The 25,547-nt window shown below is 34.5% G+C and overlaps 2 protein-coding genes across 3 annotated transcripts in view; one reads left to right on the top strand and one right to left on the bottom strand.

Annotated features, from left to right (window-relative positions):
- adam10a (ADAM metallopeptidase domain 10a) overlaps positions 1 to 7,919 on the top strand; it is an 86,886-nt gene extending 78,967 nt beyond the window's left edge. For both annotated transcript variants that reach the window (XM_056461553.1, XM_056461552.1), the window contains exons 13-16: positions 495 to 603; positions 3,156 to 3,376; positions 3,496 to 3,622; positions 5,717 to 7,919. In XM_056461553.1, the coding sequence (XP_056317528.1) occupies positions 495 to 603; positions 3,156 to 3,376; positions 3,496 to 3,622; positions 5,717 to 5,820 (561 nt within the window). In that variant the 3' untranslated portion in view covers positions 5,821 to 7,919. The remainder of the gene's footprint in view (positions 1 to 494; positions 604 to 3,155; positions 3,377 to 3,495; positions 3,623 to 5,716) is intronic.
- A 677-nt stretch (positions 7,920 to 8,596) lies between these two features.
- On the bottom strand, positions 8,597 to 23,727 carry lipca (lipase, hepatic a). The gene is made up of 9 exons (XM_056461554.1): positions 23,525 to 23,727; positions 20,191 to 20,372; positions 19,793 to 19,972; positions 19,006 to 19,126; positions 17,959 to 18,198; positions 15,090 to 15,332; positions 14,745 to 14,859; positions 12,395 to 12,613; positions 8,597 to 10,226 (listed from the first exon to the last, which is right to left on the bottom strand). Exons 1-9 carry the CDS (start codon positions 23,607 to 23,609, stop codon positions 10,064 to 10,066), a joined length of 1,548 nt encoding a protein of 515 aa, XP_056317529.1. The 5' UTR covers positions 23,610 to 23,727; the 3' UTR covers positions 8,597 to 10,063.
- Positions 23,728 to 25,547: the final 1,820 nt, after the last annotated feature.

Genomic DNA, 25,547 nt, shown 5'->3' with positions numbered 1-25,547 from the left:
TACATCATATTTGATACATGATTGAATCTAAATGATCAAAACAAACAAAACTTAATTCAATTTGAGTAATGCTTATTGAATTTTCTAATACTTTTCAATAATAGTATTAGGAAAGTGATGTTAACATTTTAGTGGTCAATACAACAAACGTAGCCTTGTTATTGTTAGATATCACACACTGGATGAAGTGTCAAAATCTGCAGTACAATATCTTGTATTAATGAGTTGACCCCCACTTTCTGACCCTGAGTCTTTTCCAGCAGACTTTCATTGGGGTTCTTGTCAATTAATGGTCAATTTATATTTGAAAATGAAGCCTTCTTTTACATTTTGAGCCCAATAGATCTCACAATTGACTTTCTGTAGAATGACCTCAAGATATGTCTTCTGATGTGGTTGTATCAGTCAGGATTAAAAGTGTTGTTGCCAATTACTATAACAAAAAATATACACAAAATTATATTGTCTAAGAATATAATTTGTTTTCTTTTTAGGGTTGTTCGGGCTCCATATGTGAAAAGCATAAACTTGATGTATGCACTTGTGCCACTGAGGAGGGAAAAGACGACATGGAGCTCTGTCATGTGTGTTGTATGGAAAAGGGTGAGTGAAGTAATACCATCATTCACAGCTTTTTCAAATACACAGTCCAGATTATAATAGCCTCCAGTACTGAACATGTGGCTTTTAGTGCATAGTTTTGACACTTTTTAAAAACCTTACCTCTAAATTAATTCCACAGATATGCATATTTCAGGACTTTCAGGAAGTTTTTAATTACTACATCAGATTTCCTGAAATAAAAAGCGAAAAAAATATGTAATGGATTCAGGCCTGTAGCTAACTAAGAGATCACCGAGGTCCAGACTGTAATTTTTATTGGTGTTGAAAATAAAATTAAGTTTGATATATGAAAAATGATCTAAAATCATATTGCTGAATAAATGAATGTTTCTGACTTACAGCAGCTACGAGATGCGAGCAAGGAGTTCAGCCTTTACTCTTGCATGCTGCCAGACCTTGTTGTTATAAGCATCGTATCGTTGGACAGATTTTTAATACTTAATGTGACAATGTTTATAATTCAATTAGGGTGTTAATAAAGTGGGAAGAACCAAGTTGGGTCTATCGCTTCTGGATTCTATTAGGTAAATTCTAAAGATTTGATCTTTTTTTCACATTTGTTTTTTCATAGCAGTATCCTGCGAAAATTGCATTAGCTGCACTTAAACTGACATGTAACTTTTAAAAAAGACACATGATAGTAGAGATGCATGGGCAAGATTCTGATGGTATGATAACCTTGCATAAACATTTTATGGTATTGTGATTACTGCTCTAAAATATGTTCTTTTTTAATGTCTGGGTAAAAACAATTTTTTTTTCTCATTGAACACAATATATATATTTTTTAAGGAACGTTAAATATATTTTGTCACAGTAGCTTTTGAAGTGGAGGGTCCTTTTCTGCCGGAGATACTGTTGCTCTAATAATCCAAATAAAATAGTTGTAAAAAACACGAAAACAAAATCATACATGTATATGACTTTTCCAAACTGCAGTAAACCTTGAAACCAGTTATCATCTTATGCCTAGTCTCCGGTCTATTCTTGGTTTAAATAAATGCCAATACTACGCACCAATACCACTCAACAGCTTTTCAATACATGGATGTGATTTGTTGTCCTACCTTATTTCAATGTCTTAATGTATTAATTAATGTATTATATATTAATAGCTTAGTCCTTATAAACAATCCATTTATAGAATACATTATTAACGAATGTATAGGCTACTGAAGAGTAAACCGAATATGCAATATGATCCTTGCATAAGGATCACAGCGAAACAAGCTAACACTCATTTAAATATAAACTAAAAAATATTTAAAAAAACTAAATAAATCTTAAGTAATGGAACATTATATGTAAAAAATCTAAACTGTTATATAGTAGACTACAGGCTAAATGAAAACCCCTCTTCTGAGCTGAACATCACTGTGTATTTGTAGCAGTGTCAAGATAAAATCGCTTAAACCATCTTAATATTTTAGAGAAAGTAGTCAAAGCTTGCATAACCAACTATTGATCTTATTCAACCGACCCATCCATAGTCAGACATCATGTAGCCTATTTTTTGATTATCTGACCTACGGATTAACGGCAGGACTCGCGAATATAATGAAGAACCGCTCATAACAGGGTTTTAAGCGTCCCCAATATACAATGCCAAAAGAGTGACTCCATAAGGTAAAGTAAACTGCACACACTTCATTATGTAATGTGTGAAGTCGGTGACGCATGTAAATGTCCATGCTTAAACGATAATCGATAACATCTATCGATTTTACAGGGTTATCAACAATGGGTGTATATTTTTGGCTTGGAATAGCCTTATGTTAAAGATTTTTGTGTTCATCCTTGCTACAGGCAAAAAATAAATCTTCCTGTCAATATAATTGCACTTTCATTGAAACCAAATCTAAAAAGTAATCAGTCTGGGTATCAGTCGGAATCAGTACTGGGTATTGGCGAGTACACAAATTAAAATACTCATACTCATACTCATATCGGTTTGTAAATAAGTGGTATCGGTGCATCACTAATGGATAGTTCATTGCTGATGAGACCTTATTCTGTAAGACAAATGCACTGATCATAATGATATTATCTGTACAAAACGGTGTCAAACATGATCAAAACTGTAGCATTTTTATTTATTTATTGTAGCATAATAACCCTCGTTATCTGTAGGATAACAGACATTAAAACACTGGCCAGGATCAGGGCTATGGTATTTCAAGTTTAGTACTTTGCTAACCATTTACAAAGTCATAAACAATTCATAAACATTCATATAGAGCATAAGTTCTTATTTATCATTGATTCATCAATACATATTCATCAAAAATAATTAGAGCAAAATGTTTAAACAAAACCCTGGACATCATTCATTTCCAAACCCTGATTAAAAAAAGCTCAAAAGAGTGTGGACAGTTATGGCTTATGTATGGGGTTTGTTCGAGGAAAAGTTTTTAGTCAAAAGATTTTTTGGCTTTAACCCCCTGATTGTAAAAAGATACTTATGAACTATTTCTTCACTATTGATTCTTACTAATCCCACTCTCTCCTTTTGTGTTTGTGCATGTTTGTAGGTAAACCAAGCACCTGCAGCAGCACTAGCTCAGAGAGATGGACTTCGTTCTTTAGTAAGAAGGTCATCACATTACAGCCTGGATCTCCTTGTAATGACTTCAAAGGCTACTGTGATGTCTTTATGAAGTGTAGGCTGGTGGATGCTGATGGCCCTCTGGCAAGGCTGAAGAAGGCCATCTTTAACCCTGAGCTCTATACAAGCATTGCAGAGTGGATAGTGGCAAGTGTCTCATTTACCTTTTGTTCAATGCATTTGTTAGTTGATTTAATGATGATGATAATATTTCATAGACCAGTTGCTTTCAGTGATGATCTCATTTTTAAAAATGTTTGTTTTAGAAACACTGGTGGGCTGTTCTCCTAATGGGCATTGCTCTCATCATGCTGATGGCTGGGTTCATCAAAATCTGCAGTGTGCACACACCTAGCAGCAACCCTAAATTACCCCCACCCAAACCACTGCCAGGTACTGTATCCTAAACCAGAGGTTCCCAAACTTTTCAGCCTGCGACCCCCATAATAACAATGCCATTGACTTGCGACCCCCAATATCATATGAAGTGGTTATAAATGTACTAACATTGCATGCAACAGTGCGCACACACACCAATAGTACCAAGTCTATTCTTTGTTTCCATATTCAGTCGTGGCCTTTATTTTGAATGCATGCGAGTGTCATAAAGGCATCAGAAAGTTTAACCTGGTGCCAAAAAATCCATCTGCTGCTTTTGACTCTATTGTAGTGTCTTCATTATAACAATCACCAAAGGGGTTGTAATTAAATGAAAAAAAAATTAAAGGCTGATGGCTTTTTAGTTGCATGTTTTTTTATGTTACTATTAACTACATTTTTTTCTTCAGTGGGTTATAGATTAAATATGGTAATTCTAATAGTTCTATAAATTAAATAGATTTTTGGAAATCACCAAGTGACCCCCATTTTGTCCCAACCCCCACTTTGGGAACCACTGTCTTAAACAATCCCTGACTTTCAGCCCAAATCTACATGGCAATAAATTGTCAAAATCAATCCGCAAATGTTATTATCGTTTCATCCACAAGACACTTGTGTTGTTGAGTACGTTCAGACTTATTGGATAATGGATTACAGGGTGGAAAATCGCAAAATAATACCTCTAAAGTAGCTTTGTAGATAGGAGAATTGACACTTTTTGAAAACGATCCTGTTCCAGTACCATAGGGTCAACAACTGGTAACAACAACTATTGCAGATTACAGAGCTGTGCTTGTGCTGCAAGTGCTGCTTATTAGACAAAATCTGATAATGCTGTATCAATGAAATGATCAGGAGAGACGGATTAACAGTTAAATGCTTCATATTATTAAATGTAATTTGTTTGGTGCCACATATATAGGTGTGACATACATATTACATTGTTTTAACCCATTTTTTCCCATTTCCATCTGGACAAAGATGTTCCTTGAAAATGCTTGTGTGGATGCAAAGTTTAAGAATAAGGAAAAAATAAACCCATTAATCCTTTTTTTTCTCTTTAAAACAAAGAAATAGACCAATTAATGTGGTGATGTCATTGGCCCATAAATATTTCCTGTTTAATGTCAAACTATTTCATAACTGTAAAAAAAGGCAATCCAATCTTAACTTTACATTAAAACAGCTATCATAACATTATGTATCAATATTTCAAACATTTTTTGAATTCCCAAAGGCTTTGGAAGTTAACAAAGTATAACAGGAAATATATAAGGAATATTGTTATTGTTTACATCCCTCAAAATGGTTTATAGGCAGCTATTCTACTTTGAAATGTGCATTCTGCCTGTGAATGTCAGTTTTTTCATGTTGGTGTTGTCATTTTGTCAACCTGCATGTACCAGTATGGACAACAATGCCCAGTACAAACTTGAGAACGTTAGAACTTAGTTTATTTCCAACCAGATTAAACACAGAATCATATATTATAGCATCTTTCATTTCCCAGATTATGTTACACTTTTAAAGACCTGAAAAATCGTAGTACTAATTGAAAGAATGTGTATAAAAATATACACTAAAATAAGGGAAATAATGACACTTTTAATGGATGAATTCATTTAAAATCCAGTCGCATCATAGATAAAACAGACCTATTTTTCTCCATCAAAAATTCTCTCTGGAATCTTGCTCTCTTGATACTTAACGCAGTCAAAGTGTCTCACTAGAAATGTTTTAAATTACCTCTCTGATCCTCAGCCAAGCGATCATCCACTACAGCCCAAATTTTACTTTTTTATGCTTTTATTATACAGTTTTATGCGCACAGCCAAATGAACTGTATAGCCTTTCAAGCTATACTCCAGTTTATAGCATTGACAAACACAAGACACTTGTATACTACAAAATTTCATTCTAGAAGTTATGAACAACAACAAAAAACTTTTTGTACAGTCCATCCCAGTCAGAAGTCATAGTTTAATATTTATTATAATGGTAAACTCTGGTAGAGGTGACATTCAGCAGGATTATGTTAGATTTTTCCACCAATACCTCGCTTAACCCCTGCACAGAGGGTGATTAATCTTACCTGTTATTCTCCAGGCACACTGAAGAGAAGAAGAGCCCAGAATCCTTCTGCACAGACGCAGCCACAGCGCCCACGCCAGCAGAGAGAGAATTATCAGATGGGACAAATGCGACGCTGAGGCAGCCTCCTCATTGCCTTGGTTCTTCCTAGTGCCTACAGTGGGAAACACTTCACTCCAAAGAGTTACCTGAATCAATCAATGAGTCCCATCTAGAAACTAAGAAACTGGCAAAATCAAATGGACTTCAGAAAAGCCTACACTTCAGAACACAACCGTTTTAAAGAGTAAGAAACCACTGCTCTGGGAGCCAGCAAAGCATAGCTCAGAGAATAATTCAGAAGCTAGATACGAGGAAGAGGATTTTCAGTCAATGATTTTTTTTTTGTCCTATATTTCCCCTCCTGCTTTTCATTTTCTTTCAAGTGATTAAATCATTATTACTCTCCACTAAAGTTTCCCCCCTTTTTTGCTAGTTTTGTTTGTTTTTAAAACATTTTTAATCATTAGTATTTGGAATTGCCACCCTCCTGTGGAGCTGAGCATGATGGGAAGTCAATAGTTTTTTTCTGCCAATCACTGACAGCCGAGAGAACTCTTTAAAGAGACTCATTTTCCAATGTGTAATTAAGATGTTTTTTTTTAATGCAAGCAAAAAGGATTAAAACGCTCTTGATTTCTGAAGCTTTCTCATTGTCTTCTGCGTGCTGTTGTACAGAGATCATCAAATGACTCTACTACTTTTTTAGTCATGTCACCTTTTTTTTTTGTTCTGTTGGATAGTAATTAAAGATGTTTCATTGACACTCAGGATATAATAGAAAACAACAGCACAGAGAATTTCTATTGGTGAAAGGCCCTTTATCAGTTTCACTTTGCTGAAAGCGACATATGCATTTGTTCAGAGCATATTCACCTGCTTGATTTGCTTTTCTGTCTGTTTTATTTTCATTTGATAACCACTAAACAACTGCAGTTCTGCATTCCTTGTGAGCGAGGGAGTTTAATGAGAGGATTAAACAGTTTTGTTACTTTTCAAGGTGTTTTGATCTACTGCAAGTTACTCTTACTTTGATTTGAGAAGACAAGCACAGCATCAAGAGAGATTTGCTTCATGCAATACATGCAAGGTTCTTGTTTTGCAATAATTCGCAGGAAACCGGAAAGTGTGGACGGTTACACAAATGAGTGGTGTGCATAAATGAAGGGATGGGATAGAAAGCAGGATGACAGAAGCAATCTGTAGAACCTATATAGTGTTTTTACAGACCAATCGATATTTATACAAAGGATCTTTTCGTACCGTTTTTTCAGTAATTATATATAATATGTCTGAAAAAGGAAAAGATCCAGACTAGCAGCCTATATAATCAATGCATATGCCTTGCGTTGCCTGTGTAATGTATCTGAATTATTTCCTGCGCATTCTCCAAACCTTTCAATTCTCATTAAATGTGATCTTTTGATTGTCTTATGTGCGCGACTCTTAGAGAGGCAGTGTTATGAATAGTTTGTGCATCACACATGTCCTTTTCCAAGTTGCTTTTAACAAAACAGGAATGTTTTGTCTTGCTGAATGAGAGCTTGTTAGTGTAACAGAGTCCAATGTTTCTAAAGTCTGTCTTCTCGAACCTCCCTGCATCCTTGTAGGACGTGTGTTTAAAATGTGGATGATTTGCTGTCTTGAAGATGAGCATTTTTGGCCATCAGATCCTCCTTTAGTTTAAGTCATCACTTCATTTCTGTGTGTCTATTTTTAAGTGTTAATGGGAAAGGTGTTTTCGGTGAGCTTGGCTTGACTGCTTTGAATGCAAAGGGTGATCAATCGTTTGTGTTATTCTGTGGTAAATGGGCTTGGATGAGTTTGTAAGGGGATTTGGCTTAGGATTATTATTTTCTTTTTTGTCATATATATTTTTGCTTGTCTTGCTTTGTTTATAAGTAATGTGCACTGATCACGAAGCATGGTGTGTGGATAGAAAATGAAAAACAAGATGGAGAAAATGTTTAATACTACTGTTTGATTTAAATGTCCGCTGTGTTTTATACAGTATCTTTCTTTCTCCTTTCTTTTCTTTTTTGTTTTATTTGTAGCTTATTTCTCTTCTATTTGCGCTCACTTTTAAAAATTTTTACTAAATACTTTGCAAAAGGTATTGTGCGACATGTAATTTTTTTGAAGAACTTGAAATGCATTAATAAAATAGCCTTGATCAAAAGCCCCTTTCACTATCTGGTAATATACATCTATATATTAAAATATTAACTCGCTCTGTGCTCTACAAAACTACGGGATTTTACAGTTTTTATGGCATATTGTAACTGAATATTTTAAGACGACAGTAAATGAGGTCGTACATCAACAATAGAAGTTTAACATTTATCTTGCATGTTTTATTACCATTGTTATGATGGAATTTTATGTGGGGTGCTTGCATTTTGAGCATTTAAAACAGATGGAATACAATATCTACTCTGAAGACATGCAGCACACAAATGCAGAGATGTTTGATTGAAGGTTGAATATTTATAAAATGATGTGCACTACTAATCATAACTATTTTAAGTTTAGTGGCTAATTCGTACAAATTCGTATGAGTTCAGTCGTACAAAAATGTACGATATTAAAAAGGAGGTGTGGTTCTCAACCCCACCCCTAAATCCGAACAACATTGAGGGAAAAGCAAATCACACTAAATTGTACGAATAAAATCGTACATATTCTTATGAATTGGCCACTAAATCAAAAAGTTACGAATTGCCATGAGATGTGTTGGTACTACTGGTTATGAAACACTGATAGTCAGGTAGTCTATTAAAATTACTTAATGAAACCAGGAGGAGCTACCTGTTTTGAATAAGTTTTACAAAAAGCTAGAGACCACTGCTGCTCATCTTCATGTGCTTATAAATCTTTGAGTTTATTTCTTCTGGCTAACACAAAAGAAGATGTGAAGAATGTGGAAACCAGAAACCATTGACTTTCATTGCGTAAAAAAAGTTGTTAGCAAATTGTCTTTTGCGGGATTTGATGAATTTGACTGCAAAAGAATTAAAGTACAGCAATTTGGACTATTCTATTCTCTAGTGGTTGCGTTGAAAGTTACATCTATGTAACAGGGGGAAAAGTGTCAAAATTAACAGTACTCATACAAAAGAAGGAAAGAAATCCTAATATCACATATTTCTTCAAGTGAGATTCAGAAGTCCAAAGGAGAGAATGTGAAAATGGCAGTGAAGCAGTATAACTGAGATCACATGTTGACAATGATAACATGCATTCGTTCATGTGCTAAACACATTTAGAGAAGAACTTAATAACAGAACATGCACGAAACGTATGCAATTTTGACCTAAAAGTGACATCATGTCTGAATTAGCAATACTCACATAGAAAATGTACTGTCCCATGAGGCCAAGGGTGATGTAGGGCAAGGTAAGTGACTGCAGATAAAATGTTAATGACAACATGGCGAATGTATATCATACAGAGCAAGGTAGAATGTGGATGATTGCTAAAAAATTGTGTACCGTCTAAACTGTTTTTTGTCTAGCATTCATTTATATATTTTAAATCAGTTTTTTTTAGCTCCAAATAAGTAACAAGCATAGCACGTTTGATCATGGCTGACAGAGTAAACCCTTCTCACATTAATGTAAATTAATGTTAAATTAACATTTTAACAATTAATCAATATTACAGTTTCACTATAATTTTGTTTAAAAATAATTCTTTGATTAGTTAATACATTTCAAAGTTCAAAGAAGTAGGTTAGTAAAGGTCCGGTCTAGATTTTGAGTATACATTTTTTTTGTTCAAGTGTTTTGTAGTCCCCAAAACGTGGTTTATACTTCTTCTTTCATAAGACTTTATATGGCTTATAATTTAACATTTAAACCAACTTTTCGTCTGTTTAGAAACAAAATAAATTCCAATCTTGTGCTTTTATGAATGCTGCAACTGTCCCCCAGCTAGGGGTCAACGTTTGACTTTGTTCAAGTTTAAATTTAACATATATTATCTTATGGGTGGGTATCGGATTGACGTGGATTTATTATATATTTTTACAGTCTAAGATTAAATTGTTTTCAAAAAACAAAGCAAAAACCTGATATTACTGAAGGGAACATGAAAAAAGGCTTGGGACGGACCCCCACCTCCCAAAAGATAGCGGATAACCTTTTTAGCCAATCAAAAAGAGTATTTACATTTGAGGCGGGAATTTGAATCGATGTGGTGTAAAAGTTATTATCGTCTTATTTAGCATGTTTAACAAGTATTCTTATACACTTGACCATTCTTTAATTTCTCAAACAATACAAAAGTTAAAACACGAGGCATATAGGTTATATTACAGGAAGTTCAGCTGTCCCCCATCCAAAAAGGCAAGTCCGACTGGATGTGAAAGTGTCTGAGGTGAGTGTGTTTTATCTCCCTCGGTTTCTGCTTTTCACAGCGCACGAACACCTTCTCCTGCAACGGCTCGATGCTCATGCCTTCGTCTGTCTGAGGACAAAACGTGGTTCTGCAGAAGAAAGACAATGTTAGGAGCTTCAGCCAAGGTAGCTTTGTTTTCCTTCATTTCAGAAAGGCCCCTTTAAACTGATTGTCTATCAATGTCCACTAGAGGACGCTAAAATGACTAAATATCACTCAAGACTGCAAATGTTTAGAAAAATAAGATTGTTAGCGGTGTCTCCTTTAAAAATGAGGCCATTGTGTTTTCTATATTATTGCACTTTATAATGTCAGACATCCAATTATCATGCATGCTAATGGAGTATTGCTTAACTTTAACGGGATAGTTTACCCAAAAAGGACAATTCTGTCCTCATTTACTTGTTTCAAACAAGTTTCTTTCTTGTTGAACACAAAAGATGATGTATTTTTAAATGGTGGAAAACTGAAGGCATGACCTCCAAAGTATTTGTTTTTCACACTGAAAGTCAACGGTTACAGGTAGGGCTGCTTGATAGTGGAAATATCTGACATTGCGATATTTAGTATATCTGCAATATTTATTGCGATGTGAATACAACTTTATTTGGAAAGAATTCTTAGTTTTAGATTGATTGAGAGGGGATTTTGTAGGGGATTGGATCTCGAATAATATATAACAAATAACTTACAAGCAAAGATAAAATATGACAATGATAAAAGTGAATAATAGTTTTCTGGAAAGTCTAACAGTGTTCAGGTACAGGTAATTGAAAAATCAACACTGTTAAGACTGTATTATTTATATTGTATATAATGTAGTCTTTATTAAAGTTCCAGCCACAAGAAATTTTAGTGTTGTATGTTTTAAACTCTGAGATGTTCACACAATAACAGGCCTTAAAGGGATAGTTCAGCCAAAAATGAAAATGTACTCACTATTTACTCCCACTTCACTTGTTTTAAACGTTTATGAGTATTAACGTTTATAATTAATATCTTCTTTTTGTGTGAAAAAACTTAAAACTTTTGAAAATAGTGAGTAAAGTTTAATTTTTGGGTGAGTTATCTCTTCAAAAATGAATGTAGACGATAAATATCTACTCCATTATAATTCATTTCTGCATTAATATAATCAACTATAATTTGAACTCAACATTGAAGATCCTATGTGACCTATGTGACCATTGCGGATGCACACATTGTGATATCGATGCTAAAACATATATATTGTGCAGCCCTGTTACAGCTCTTTCTTCAAAATATCTTATTTTTTGTTCAACAGATGAGACTATACACATATTCCATTTAGGGATGTTCATATTAACTGTTAATCGAAAGAGTGTATTTTTAACCAATTAATAGTATCAGTTTAACAAGTTAAAAAAAAAAAAATTGTTTTTTACGTTTGGCTGCGTGAATGTGCAACACATATTTGCATATAACAAATAATATTGCTAATAATAATAACATTATACAAATACAAATTGTCATGAATGAACTGAAAAAAGGCATAGAGACATGAATACATGAAGAAGTCATGGAGGTAGTGGTTTTTATATTTATATAGAAAATAATAATTTTTGTAACATTTTAATCCTTTAATTTTTATCATTTGTAAAGATATTTGTGTATTGCTGTACGTCCTGTGTGTTTTAAGCAATGTGTAAGTGTTTGGACCCACATAAGCGCTCTGTGCTTTATAATGCAATATTTAATGTGTCAGACACAAAATAGACACGCCAATTTATTTTTTATTAAATAATAATAATTTAATATTAATCTGACCAGTTAAGGGTTAATATTTGACAAAATTGACCGATATCACGTTCCTAAATCCATTTATATTAAATCTTGTCTATTAAAGTGATTGTGTATTAAAATTTACTCTTCATTTCCCCTCACGTGAATTTTTTTTTCTTCTGTTGTACACAAAAGGTGATGTTTTGTAGAATGTTGTTAACCAATAGCTAATGACATCATTGGCCAAAATGCTTCAAAACACCTTTTGTGTTCAACAGAAAAAAAACAACTTTGGAACAAAAGATGATGATGATGATGATGATGATGATATTTCTCATTTTTGGCTGAACTACCCCTTTGAGGCATTAAGAATAGATCATTAGACGATGGATCCAAGCTTTTCATCTTTAGTCAGCATCTTTTTTAGCTCAGAATATCTGAGCATGCAATTGATCTCTTCTGAATCTGCAATGTTTCACCCTCCAACTGTTATCTGCCTCCTCTCACACTTACTTCCTCTGGCTCTCTCCAGATTTCACTGTAATCTTCCCAAAAGTAAGCTGCGGTCCTTTGCTCTTTTTGCCCCAGGGAATGATGGTCCTAACTGTGTTCCACATGTTCGCCCACACCGGGTTTCCTTCCCACAAGAAGCGCATTATCATCAGGTCACCGATGTCTGTGTCCAGAGTGATGAGGAACGTGAAGGTCTTGTTACCTGAAATCTCCTCGACTCTGGAAAAAGATGGGTGAGAAATTAAAAGCTATTTTAAAACATTTCTTCTTTGGGTTTTCTATGATAAATAAGCACATGAATTAGCTTTTGTGAGCGCGGTTGTGTACATGCTCTTATTCAAGATGCTATTTTAGGCCATCGCATGAGTCCCTGCAGTTTTCAGCTCTCTGTTTCATGTTCACAGCACACATGTACTGTATTTCATCCATTCGTGCGAGATGAGTTATTCCGATGAGTGCTCTCTGTGTGCTATGATGACTCTAAATTGAGCGCTTCCCCGTGAAGCGGAGCACGCTACTTTGAGCTTTTACAGCCCAGAACATGAAATATTAATGATCTTCTTCATCCCAGATGTTATCATGCAGTCTTTCATTAAGGAATATTTGGCATTCTGTTAAATCAAGAGCTTCAGCTTCTGTCATACAGGTTTAAGCTCTTATTTAAGTGACAACAATACCTATAAACTCATTCATTTTGTTTTCTGCTTAGTCCCTTTATTAATCTGGGGTCGCCACAGCAGAATGAACCGCCAACTTATCCAGCATATGTTTTACGCAGCATACACACTCATTCACATTCATACACTACGGACAATTTAGCCTACCCAATTCACCTGTACCACGTCTTTGGACTGTGGGGAAAACCGGAGCATCCAGAGGAAACCCACGCGAACACAGGGAGAACATGCAAACTCCACACAGAAATGCCAACTGACCCAGCCAAGGCTCGAACCAGCGACCTTCTTTTGCTGTGAGGCGACAGCACTACCTACTGCACCACTGCGTCGCCCACCTATAAACTGTTTTTGTCAAATTATTTATATAAAGATATATTTATACTTGTATTCATCATTCAATACAGAGGGATGCTTGTTTATTTACACTGCCTGACAAAAGTCTTGTTGCCTTATCCAATTTTTAGGAACAACAAATAATAACTTGACCTCTGATCATTTGGTATCAGAAGTTGCTTATATGAAAGGCAAAGGCCTCTAGATTACGCTTATTTTAGCAAAATAAAATATGAGCACACCTTGATTTTTAATTATGTAATTAGGACAGTAAGGTCTGACTTTGCTTAGACAAGTCTTGTCACTGAACAGAAATAATTTACAGTATAGAATATAAAGTCATAATGCAGTGGGAAAAGAATTTATATTGTGTATGACTCCTGTGAGCTTGGAGGACTGCATCCATACATCTCTGCAATGAATCAAATAACTTTAATAAAGTCATCTGAAATGGCAAAGAAAGCGTTCTTGCAGGATTCCCAGAGTTCATCAAGACTCTTTGGATTCATCTTCAATGCCTTTTTCTTCATCTTACCCCAGACATGCTCAATAATGTTCAGTTCTGGTGACTGGTCTGACCAATCCTGGAGCACCTTGACCTTCTTTGCTTTCAGAAAGTTTGATGTGGAGGCTGAAGTATGAGAAGGAGTGCTATCCTGCTGAAGAATTTGCCTTCTCCTGTGGTTTGTAATGTAGTGGGCAGCAAAATGTCTTGATACCTCTGGCTGGTGATGTTGCCATCCACTTTGCAGATCTCTCGCATGCCCCCATACTGAATGTAAACCCAAACCATGATTTTTTTCTTCACCAATCTTGACTGATTTCTATGAGAATCTATGTAGTAGGATTGAAACTACTATGAAAGGCAATGGCTGTTTCCACCAACGTTCTTTAGTATATCTTCTCTTGTGTTCAACAGAAGAAAGAAACTCAAACAAGGTTGGAACCAATGGAGGATGAGTAAATGATGACAGAATATTTTACATCTCGTTAAGATGTAAACGGCCTCTGAGCCCCACAGGGAATATTTTCAAAACAAAACTGCTCTGTTGTACAAAAGGTTGGAGACCCCTTATCTAATCTACTTAGCACTTGATATGTAGCCTTGATAGGAGATGATTGTCAACATTCGCTTTACCTTTGACTTGTTATAATGTTTTGGGCTCATCAGTGTGGTTATAGCAGATGATGCTTAATAGCAAACAGAACAGAAATGGCAGAAACACCCAGTGCATCCAGATGCTAAGAAAGTCATTAAGGCGACACTCACAACCAATTTACTGGGATGATGTTCTCTTAAGATTCAGCTGTGTTTATATGGATGTTAATAGCACACTCACAGTGTTATGGGGAGATTTTCACTTTCTCCCAATGTGCCGGTTAGAGAGACTGTGAGTGTGGGGTCGATCTTATCAGTCTGGTTGATGAACTGGATCCTGAACTGATAGTGGAACACTGATGGGGAAGAAAAATGATGGTAGATTAGCGCTGGTTATGTTTTTATGTTCAAATATAACTGGAAAAACGCACTTAATCAGACTTTAATTGCACAAACTCCAATTTTAAAATTTAAATTAAATGACTAAACATCCACAAAACAAGAACAAATGTCTAAAAATGGCATAAGGTATTAACAGGATGTGACCGTTTACACACACTTTGCTTGGGTGTCACAGCTGACTTACATTTGTATGGCATGTGCGAACGGGTTTTGAGAAACAGCCTCTTGCTTTTGCCAGTGCGCACTTTCTTGATGTCATAACCCAAAGTGTTGCAGCGATTCTTTCGGCAGTCCAGACAGTTGCCTTTATTGAAAGCGGTGTTGTCGCTGCACTTGTAGGCCATTATCTGCTTGTCTTTGTTCAACAGGGAGTCAATGAAGAGATGCACGGCACGCTCATGGGCACACTTGACTGTCTGCTCAAATCCTAAAGTTAGAAGGACATTAACATTACTGAACAGAAACAACAGACAAGGAGAGATTCACTCTGACATTTAGCTTATTCTCACTTGTTTGTGTGTACTGCTATGTCTAGATTTGTGTTCAGTTAGCAGAGAGGCGCTAATACTCGTGACTGTTTTGAGTCAGTAATAGCACTGCGTGGTGTGTTATTTCACTTTCAACTTTGCAATATTAGTTTATGGAAGAGTCCTATTGAAAGATGTGTATTGTCATATTGGGGTCCTTTTGAGCAGGCAACTGTTCAAAACTTGAGATTTTGTAGATTAATTGTAAAGTTTTATCCAACAGAGTTAAATCCACTAGCCATTAGCCACTACCAAGGTATTCTTTCTGGGGTTCATCGAACACAAAACAAAATAACATAAATCCATATCAACAAAGGCTCATACAAAAACATAAAAGCCCTAAAATCATACATTACATCCAAATCAACAATCCACTTAATATTGTGCCATTTAAGTATTTTTTCAACAGTTTTTCTAAACCTCATTTTACTTGTTGCAAATCATGTAATGTCAGATGGCAATCCATTCCATGTTTTCATTCCTCTATACATTAGTCTGTTGCTTTGCATTAGTTTTAGAAATGGGATGCAAAAAATGGCCTTTTGATGCATGGCTGGTGTTAAAATTGTGACTAGCATTACTATACAAAAGTTGACAGTACAATACACTTGGAACTCTTAACACAGAAATATTTCTTATGGAACGCAACAGAGAAACAATTACCCTATCCTTCACCAATACCCAAACTAAAGTATTATCTATTTTTATAACATGAATCCTTTTATTGCAGTGTAAAACTGCACGTTGACCTGAGTTCGATTCCTGGCTCAAGGTCCTTTGCCAATCCTTGACCTCTCTTTGCTCCCCGTGATTTCCTGTCAATTTTCTGCACTGTTCTATCCATTAAAGGTTAAAAACGCCTAAAAGTTGTTACTAAAAAAATCTAATCACTGTTAATAAAAAGCTTAATCATTAAAAATAATCATCCGGTGAAATGTTCAAATTTGCAGTATTTTTTGTATATTGTAATGTCTCTTCCCTAATCAGTAAGATTTTTGTTTTTTAAAATAGATTGAAGTTTTATTCTGCAAAGACAGAAATAAAATTATTAATAAAAAATACAATGAAGTTATTCAAAGTTACATAAATTTTACTTTCAATAAAAAAATCATGATTTTTCACAAAAATATTAAGAAACACTACACGTGATGCATAAGATGGCTTTCATCACAGAAATAAATGAATTCATTTTTTATTTCAATATAACTGTTTATTGGGTCAGCATTTTTCTTTAAAATTTATTTCAAAAACCTCAAATCTGATTCTTGATTCTTGAGAAAGCAGCGGTTCCCAACAGGGGGTCCTGACCCACAAGAGGGCCTCAGCGAGGTCTTTAGGGGGTTCCATTGTATTTAAAAAAAACATTTTAGCAGTGGACAATATGGAGAACCATCATGTTGCCTTAGTTCATTTTATCCCCTGGCTGACCAAAAAATGGACAAATTTGTAATTCGTCTTTCACAAAAAAGAGCGAGTCTTACTAATTCACCTTCAGCAGCTAATAGTAATGACCCAAGCATACTGGACCCAGGTGAGGAAGCTCCAAACATTTCGGATCACAGCGCTAGCAATACTGGAAACACGAAATGCAGGAAATACCAAGATAGTTACCTGAACTATGGTTTTATTTTATTTTCTTGAAGCAAAAAATCCCTGACCCAGCCACAGTGCCTTATCTGCACCAAAGTTCTTGCTAACGTTTGCATGAGCTGTAGCACCGCCAGCAACAATCCTCACACTGATAAATAAAGCATAACAAATAATATGCAAGTATTAAATTGTAATGGCCTATATTATTTTTTCCCTTATACACCAGTGTGAATACTGCTATTCTTGTTATTGACCAAAGGCTTACGTTTTTCCTGCTGGTGTTTTGCTTTTATATTTTACATTAGGCTATTATTTGAGCATGAACACATCTAGATATAGTAATAAACGTACCGTTTGTTTAAAAACATTTTTGTCATCGTTACTGCAACCTTATATGCGCGAGAACATCATTAAATGTGGAGGGGAGGGCCTTACAATATTTTCTGGGGTAAAAGGGGGTCTCAGGCAAAAAAGTCAGGAGCCACTGTTTTAAAGGAAGTGCATAATTAACTGTGTCCAATTAGTTTTTTGGTAGTTACAGTTGCCTTTCCCCTGTCCATTAGCACAGTGTGCCTGTCAGAGTCTTGCACTCATCAGCGTGGAGCTGTTAAAAATAAGGATTTTAAGGCCTGTCTTTCTGCTTCAGCTTTTCCCATAGGGGTATTTAATTGCCTGTAGGCATATCTCAGTAGGAGAGCAGAACAGAAGAGGGATTTGGAATAATTAAGTTGTTAGGATGACAGCTGCTTTTATGTGTCTTTGCCTTTCATCTGGAAAGCTGTCTTCAGTAGTTAGCCATTCTTGCCGTGTCATTAATAGGATGTTTTGGATGTGTCTCATCCTAATCTGACATTTAAGGTATTCATCTGGGGATGAACCTGTCCCTTTCTCTCATTCATTCATTCATTCATCCGTCTGTTTAGTGGAGAGGCTCACCCATAATCCCGTGCTGAGCTAAATGTGCATAAATGTTCTGCACGCGCAGCTGGCATCCGGGTTGAGATGATCCTCCATTGGGGTAGAAATCAAAGTGGGCCACAGGCTGTTTGATGCCCACACTGAGTCCCATGCGCTGCAGGGTAAATGTGTGGATGGCATCCACAAACCTAGCATCTTCGGGTGAGAGCCTGTCAGTGTGAGACATTCCCTCAAACATCGGACCAGCAGGATCCAAACCTACAACAATAAGACGAACGTGCATTTTTCTCACCACTCAGCAAGAATTATAAAGTGTGTGTTTTGTCATGTTTAAAATGATTTACAGGAGATAACGATCTTAGAGTTGAAAGTATTTTGAACTTGTTATATGAATGAAAGATGACTAAGCATAATACAATTTAAAGTTTAAAGCAGCTTTAAATTAGATTTATAAATTAAATATATTGATTATTTATTTGTATTCTTGTTTTTTTTCTTTCATTAGAATGTTATGTTTCTCAAAGAATAAGGAGTAACATGCTTTTTACCATGATTTACAGAAAGTGCACAATATGCAAATTGTCATTCAGTATAGAAAAAAATGTACATGCTAAAAATCTTGTTAGGAAAGACAACAATCATTTGATGACATTTTAAAAGAGCATTATAGGATGACAGTGCAGCCCCAAAACAAAATTTTAATACTTCATACTACGATGCTTCAAAGTCAAACTAGGATAGACTAATACTACTCTATTCATTTGTCAAATCATTTTTCTCATTTCAATCATTTTACACATTTTAAGTACAGATTGGAATTTGTACATAAAAATGTTCCACTGAAGAGCTAAATTATTTCACTTAGATTCTGGAAAATATTCTGGAAAAAATTCAAAGTTATCTGGAAGATTAAAATTAGACTTTGATTTTATAGTATAGTATAATAAATCCCTTTTGTAAACTGTATTTGATGCAGACATCAAAATAAAATGTCTCCTTTTGACCTATGATTTAAAAAAAAATTATTGGTTGTTTAGAAAGATATTCACTACTACACTGGCTTACCAGTAATTCTTCCCAGGGTTCTCCCAGACATAGCTAGGTTACTTCCAGCAAATCCAGATATATGAGCTCCAAGACTGTAGCCGATCAAATGAACTTTTCCCAGAGGAAATTGTTTGAAATCCTGTTTGGGATTCACACATGCCATGAAAAAAATGTAAAGTACATTTGGCATTAGTAAAGGGGGTCAATAAAACTTTTCCCTAAGATTTGTCAAAAAGGATTTTGGCAAAAAAGTTAAAAGATTTATAATGTGTCTGACCACTCTTAAAATAAAGATTCTTTACTATTTAAGGAGCCATTGGACCATTTCATTCTACAGTATGTTTTTGTAGTTGACAAATGTTCTATAGACACCCTATGAAACATGTGTTTTTAATAATTTCAAGGGTTCTCTGGTGGACAAATATTTACATAATGACTTCTAGGAAAATTAGCAAAATACCAGACCTGCCTGGATCTCCTTACTTGTGCACACATACTGTATGTTCGTCAGCTAACCAGAATCAACCATTTAGCAGCCATGTTGTATATATTGTCATATTTCACAGTAATACTGTTTGTTTGTAATCAAGGAAAATTTGGTTAGACCAGAGACTTCTTTCAAAAACATTGAACAAAAGCATATTGACCTCAAACTATTGAACAGCGATACAGTATATACATTTCACTACCCAAAGATCCTGAAATTTCTTCAGTTTCATATATAATATGTAAAATTGGCACTATTTATTAAAACTTTATTAAAAATAAAGTGTCCAGCCATTAGTGTAGAGATATGTATTCTCACCTCTAGCCACCTCAGCAGGTGAGCAATGTCCTGTCCCACTATTCGTGTGTTCTGCGCTGCTATAGGATAGTGCTGGTGTGCCAGAGTCAGCCAATCTGCAATCAGCACATTGATGCTTCCCTCTGAGCTCTTCAGTGCAGATGCCAACTGAGAAATCCATCTCTCCATCATTCCGTCTACCTGCGGGACAGGGGTGGAGGATTTGTTGTTTAGTTTTTTTATTTTAGTGGGCCTTCTGCTGAATCACAGCCGCGGCTTTTTTGTCAAATCAATTTTGTCTTTATCAGATGTGAAATAACTTTGCTTAGCTGTTTGCAGTCCGTGCCAAGGTCTCTGTGACCTTTTGTTCTTTTGAACCATTGATCTGTTTTTCTATTAGATCAATGAACTCGACATACCGACCAGCCATGAATGATGATAGCCAGAGGATGGCTGCTGTTAAAGCCACAGGCGTCCAGTGTGTGAGGCTGGAAGAGCTCCAGTGCACATGTATCCTCCTCTGTGTATTCTCCATCAGTGTAAACCCTGAAGACTGATTTAGGTTCATATCGCATCTTCATCCTGGCTTCAGGCTCAGTGTCTGTTTGAATGGTCATAAGCAAATTGAAATTGTCTGACCATTTTCATTACTGTTTTGCAAGTTGATACAAGTTGCAGTATTATGTAATGACGTGATTATGCATGACAAAACAAATATCAGTTAACAGTTGCCATTCATTTATTCATGGTTTTTCATTTATTTATGCTTTCAAAATGCATTATGGGACTTTGATCTCTGCTTTAACAACTTTTGATGTTGAAACAGTTTAACAGAGTAACTTTTATTGGTATTTTAAGTTGCCTGAAGCAATATTGTATAAAAAAAGCATAAAGTTGAAGATATAATGATCTCTCCTGTAAATTTCTAATTCTTTTTAAAGAGCTGTTTAACAGGGAAAATGTTTTTTTAACACATTTTTATTAAATATAGTTATAATAATTCATTTTAAATAATCAATTTCTTTTGTATTTGCATATCTAGGGAAGTTAGGTTAATTAAGTAAGTCATTAGACAACAGTGCTTTGATCTGTAGCCAATTATTTGTTAACAGGGCTGATATTATTGACCTTGACAGTTTTAAATTATTATGTTTTTCTTTTTAAATTTCCGAACAAACTAAAAGAAATAAGAAATTCACCACAAGAAAAAATGTAATGGGAAATACTGTGAAAAAAATCCCTGCTCAGTTAAATATCACATTTGTCTGGTACTTTAGATGAACAACACAAACAATGAAACAACATATCATTTCAGACTTATAAAATGTCAGTAAAAGTCACTGTCAGTTTCAACAGTTGTTGTATTTAATTAAATTGAATGTTTATTTGACAAACTGTCGAGGATAAAAACACAAAGCCCCCTGGGCTTGTTTCCATTGTGGTCCATGCTGGTAAAAAAAACAAAGTATAGCTGCAAAATACAGTTAATGCACAAAACAAAGAGTACCTCTACATTTTAAAACGGGAACAAAATTATTTACAATAACATCCATCATAAAAAACCATCATCATCCACCATACAAAATAACCATCCTCATCAAACAAACATCTTTTGATCACTTTTTTGATCCTCCTTATGTCTTTTATTTCCTTGATCGTTTTTGGTAATTTGTTCCACATAATTTCACTGGTGTATAAAAACATATTTCCCCCACTACACTTCTAAATTTAAATAAACAAATACTCAAATTCCAACCCCTAGTACTGTATGAATGCTGTTATCGCACTATTTGAAACTGTTCACCAAATAACTAGGAACAACTTTATTAAACAATTTACGTATCATTCCCAGTTTTAAAAAACAATCTCTATTATTAACAGTTAACATACCTAATTCTTTAAAAAAACTCTTTGTGCAAAAGTGCTCTAGAATAAATTATTAGTACTAATTTATTTTGTGCCTTCTGCAGTTTTCCATTTATGCTCAAGCAGCTACTATACCAAAATGATGTAGCAAAATGAAAATGGGGTTGAATCAAAGCTCCTGCCAATGATTTTAAAGAATGAACATCCAACAGGTCAGCTTGCCTAGCTAAGAACCTAATTTTTCCACATATCTTCGTAACAGATCGAGGACCCATAATGCAATTCAATATAATCATGAACTATGGGCAAATACTAATCAACATATTTATTTAGTGTGTTTATTTCCTGTTATTTCCCGTTATTACCCGAACTTTGAGCTTGAGTCAAGGCAAATAAATGTGTTTACATTTGACTCTGTCTCTTGCTGATTAAATGAATGTGTGGAGAGTTGGATAGGACACATGTAGCATTTCTCATATCCATGCAACATTTATACTGAATACACATATATAGCCTAACATAAAATATTTAATGAAAATAGCTATCATACAGTTTATCTTATATCTGATGCATGCTCTTACACCACATGTAAGCCTGTTAAGATAACAGTTTGATGTGTTATTTTGATCTTTTATGTAAACCTGTATTTCAAAGGGACATTTAGTTCTCTTACCAACTCTGCATTCATTGACTGAGAAATTGATCGCTCTGTCAGATTATTATTTAGTTGTAAACATTCAATGAACAGGAAAAAACAGCTAATATTTATATTTAGCTTTTTATGTGAGATTGTCAAACTTTTTTACTGAATGAATTTAACATGTAATAAATGAAGCGGTTTAAACATATGAAAAATGCAAGTTTATCAATGCAATAGTGCAAATGTCAAGGTTTTTTTTCTTTTCTGCTTCAATTTGCAAACACAGGTTATAATTATTTTCTTGGGAATTTATAGATATTACTACAAGCGTTGACCTTTTACATCAGCAGAAATTAAATCAGACATAATATAATTAATGCTGACTCTTGCAAATATTTCTTAATATTTCAGCGTCAATATCACCTTCTGCTTATCTACAAATACAGGACTGTGTTTTCTAAATGATGGCTAGAAATCGTGGTGTTTTTGTTATTTTCATTTATGGTTTGTTTTCTGCTAGCATAAGCTTCATTTTAAGCTTCATGTCACAGCATTACAGATTGCATGTTGAATTATGTCAGTGATGCATGTGATTCACTAGTAAAAAGATACTCTGAAGAGCATTTTAAAACAATAGTTCATCCATATATTTAAACTACATTGTCGTTTATTCATCCACATGTTCATCCTACTCTGTTTGACTGTATTGCTTTAAAACTAAATAAATGTATTTATTTTAGCTAGAATAAAAGAGGTTTTAATAAAAAAAAATCAATTTAAGGTCAATATTATAATCCCCCTTAAACAATATTACTTTTTGATTGTCTATAGATCAAACTATTGTTATACAATGACTTGCCTAATTACCCTAACTTGCCTATTAACCTAGTTAAGCCTTTAAATGTCACTTTAAGCTGAATACTAGTATCTTGAAAAAAATATCTAGTAAAATATAACTGTCATTATGACAAAGATAAATGAAATCAGTTTTTTTAAATAAATTATTAAAACTAATATGTTGAGAAATGTGTTAAAAAATCTCTCTGTTTAACAGACATTTGGGGAAAAATATAAAAGAACTAAAATATAACAGGAGGATTAATAATTCTGACTTCAACTGTATGTGTGTGTTATGTTTTCCAAAAGTAACAAAGCCATACAGGTCTGGAACAGCTTTATGATACATTATTGCATTATTTTATTTTCGGGGTTACTAGCCCTTTAAGACGAGTGTAATTGACCCTCACCTGCTCGATTTCCCTGAAACGTCGATCCATTAGTGAGCTGTGAGATGGTCAGAAAGCAGGAGACTATTTTAATAAGAGTCTTCATGTTCAAGTCACATCTGAAGCCCCTAAAGATAAGCCCAATATTTCCTCTCACTCTTTTTCTTGGGTAAGAAAAGAGCACATAGAGCCAGGTGGTAGACAAGTTATTGAACCTGTCTGAGAGGAGGGGTCAGTAAATATTCAGATGGTCCAGATGAACACTTACTCACACTGTTTGCCAGCAGTTCACTCCTCTGGGTCAGCTTTTGCACACTAGTGATGGCCTGATTGGCTCCATGTTGTTACATAAGAAGCAGTGACACAATTGATAAAACAAGTGTTGTCAGATTTGGTATTAATGGAAATACTCAGACCATGCCACAACTCATTTGAATCATCTTTTTCTCCACTCTTATGCTGCAGTCATCATCACATTGTCTTCGCAATGTTAACAAAGGTTGCTGCCAAGTGATTGGCTTCAATATTTGCCTTAATTAGCAGTTGAACAGATGCAGACAATAAAGTGTCCTGACACTATATATAAAAGTATGTAGTAATATTCTTTTATGGTTTATTTTGGACACACACACACACACACACACACACACACACACACACACACACACACACACATCATTATTTAGTTGTGTATCCTCTTAAACCACATAAACAAGTACACACATATATAATAGATAATAGTTTTAATATTTAATTTTTATTAGTTTTAACTTTATTAAATAACTAATTTCTTTTGTTTTTGCCATGTTGACAATACATTATATTTTAGTAGTTCTTTTGCAAGATTTTTGCAATTTAATGCTTTGATAAATTAGGTTATTAGGTTAATTAACTGTTAGCAAGTCAAGTTAATTAGGAAAGTCATTATTTTTTAAATATGTTTTTATTCTAGTCAAACTAAACTAAACTAAGAAATATGACTTTTATGTCTGTTTATAATGATCTAATATTATAGAATATCAGAACATTCAAGTAAACATGATAGAGCTAATTGTTTACCCAGTAATTTTGTTATAATTTTGATGCATAACATGTCTTTTTTTTTTGCATGCGTGTATGTGTGTACCCTTCTAACTACTTATATTTTGGGACAGCTTTATGCTGAAAAGAATTAAATCTAACATATTATTCCTAAATTTTAAAAATCCTGAATTAAAACAATTTATTTAGTTTATGCCTACTGCTGGATTTTCATAGAAAGGTTGGCTGGTGAATATGCTACAGACTGCTTAGCAGAAACAGAGGGTTTATGTATGCATAAACTCAGTGGACTCGGGGAGCTGATGTTGATGGTCAGATAGTGATATGCTTAAATTGGGTCAGATACATTTGTGAGATCAGAGCGGTTTATTTTAGCTCTCATTTTACAAAAATTTCATATCAAATTTGTAGTTTAACAACATATTTTATGCTTAGACTAAATATACTGAGGTGAGTTAATGTTGTTTCTATGCAACAATATTAGCATTTGTGTAGTAATACAAAGGTACATTAATTTAAATGTGTCGTAAGGAGGAGTAAACTGACTGTGATGTAACATGATGTATTCATCAGTTGTATAACTAGTCAAGGTAACACTTTATTTTGAGGGTCCATTTGAGAATTAGTAGACTGTCTGCTTAATATCTGTTGATACTGCTCCTTCAACAGACATTTAACTGACTATAAGAAACTTTGCAAGTACATGTCAACTTACACTAACCACAACCTCAACCCTAAACACAACCTAACAGTCTACTTATAATCTAGTGAGAATTAATTGACATGTAGATTCAATGTAACTTAAACTCAACAAACGGACTATCAAACTAAAGTTTTACCCTAGGGAATTATAGAGGAAATCAGACATTTTTATTAATGTATAACAGTATGTTTATTTGATGTCAGGTCTACATTAGCAAAACGACAATACAGCTTATGAATATAGTAAATAATCCCCAAATGTATCATTTATAAGACAGTAGGAAATCTGAATCTGAAATAA

The sequence above is a fragment of the Danio aesculapii genome, chromosome 7 (genome assembly GCF_903798145.1).
Source record: "Danio aesculapii chromosome 7, fDanAes4.1, whole genome shotgun sequence".
NCBI classification, from domain to species: domain Eukaryota; kingdom Metazoa; phylum Chordata; class Actinopteri; order Cypriniformes; family Danionidae; genus Danio; species Danio aesculapii.
Note: the sequence above shows the minus strand (reverse complement) of the source record. Positions and strands in the feature narration are given on the sequence as shown.

Bases quoted from the DNA above. Each gene is read 5' to 3' on its own strand.
- lipca (XM_056461554.1), bottom strand. From the start codon at position 23,609: ATGAAGACTCTTATTAAAATAGTCTCCTGCTTTCTGACCATCTCACAG. The intron at 12,614-14,744 runs GTGAGTGTGCTA...ATCTTTTTCCAG, and splicing joins GAAAATCTCCCCATAACACT to AGTCGAGGAGATTTCAGGTA. The intron at 10,227-12,394 runs GTAAGTGTGAGA...TTTCTTCTGCAG, and splicing joins TCTGGAGAGAGCCAGAGGAA to AACCACGTTTTGTCCTCAGA.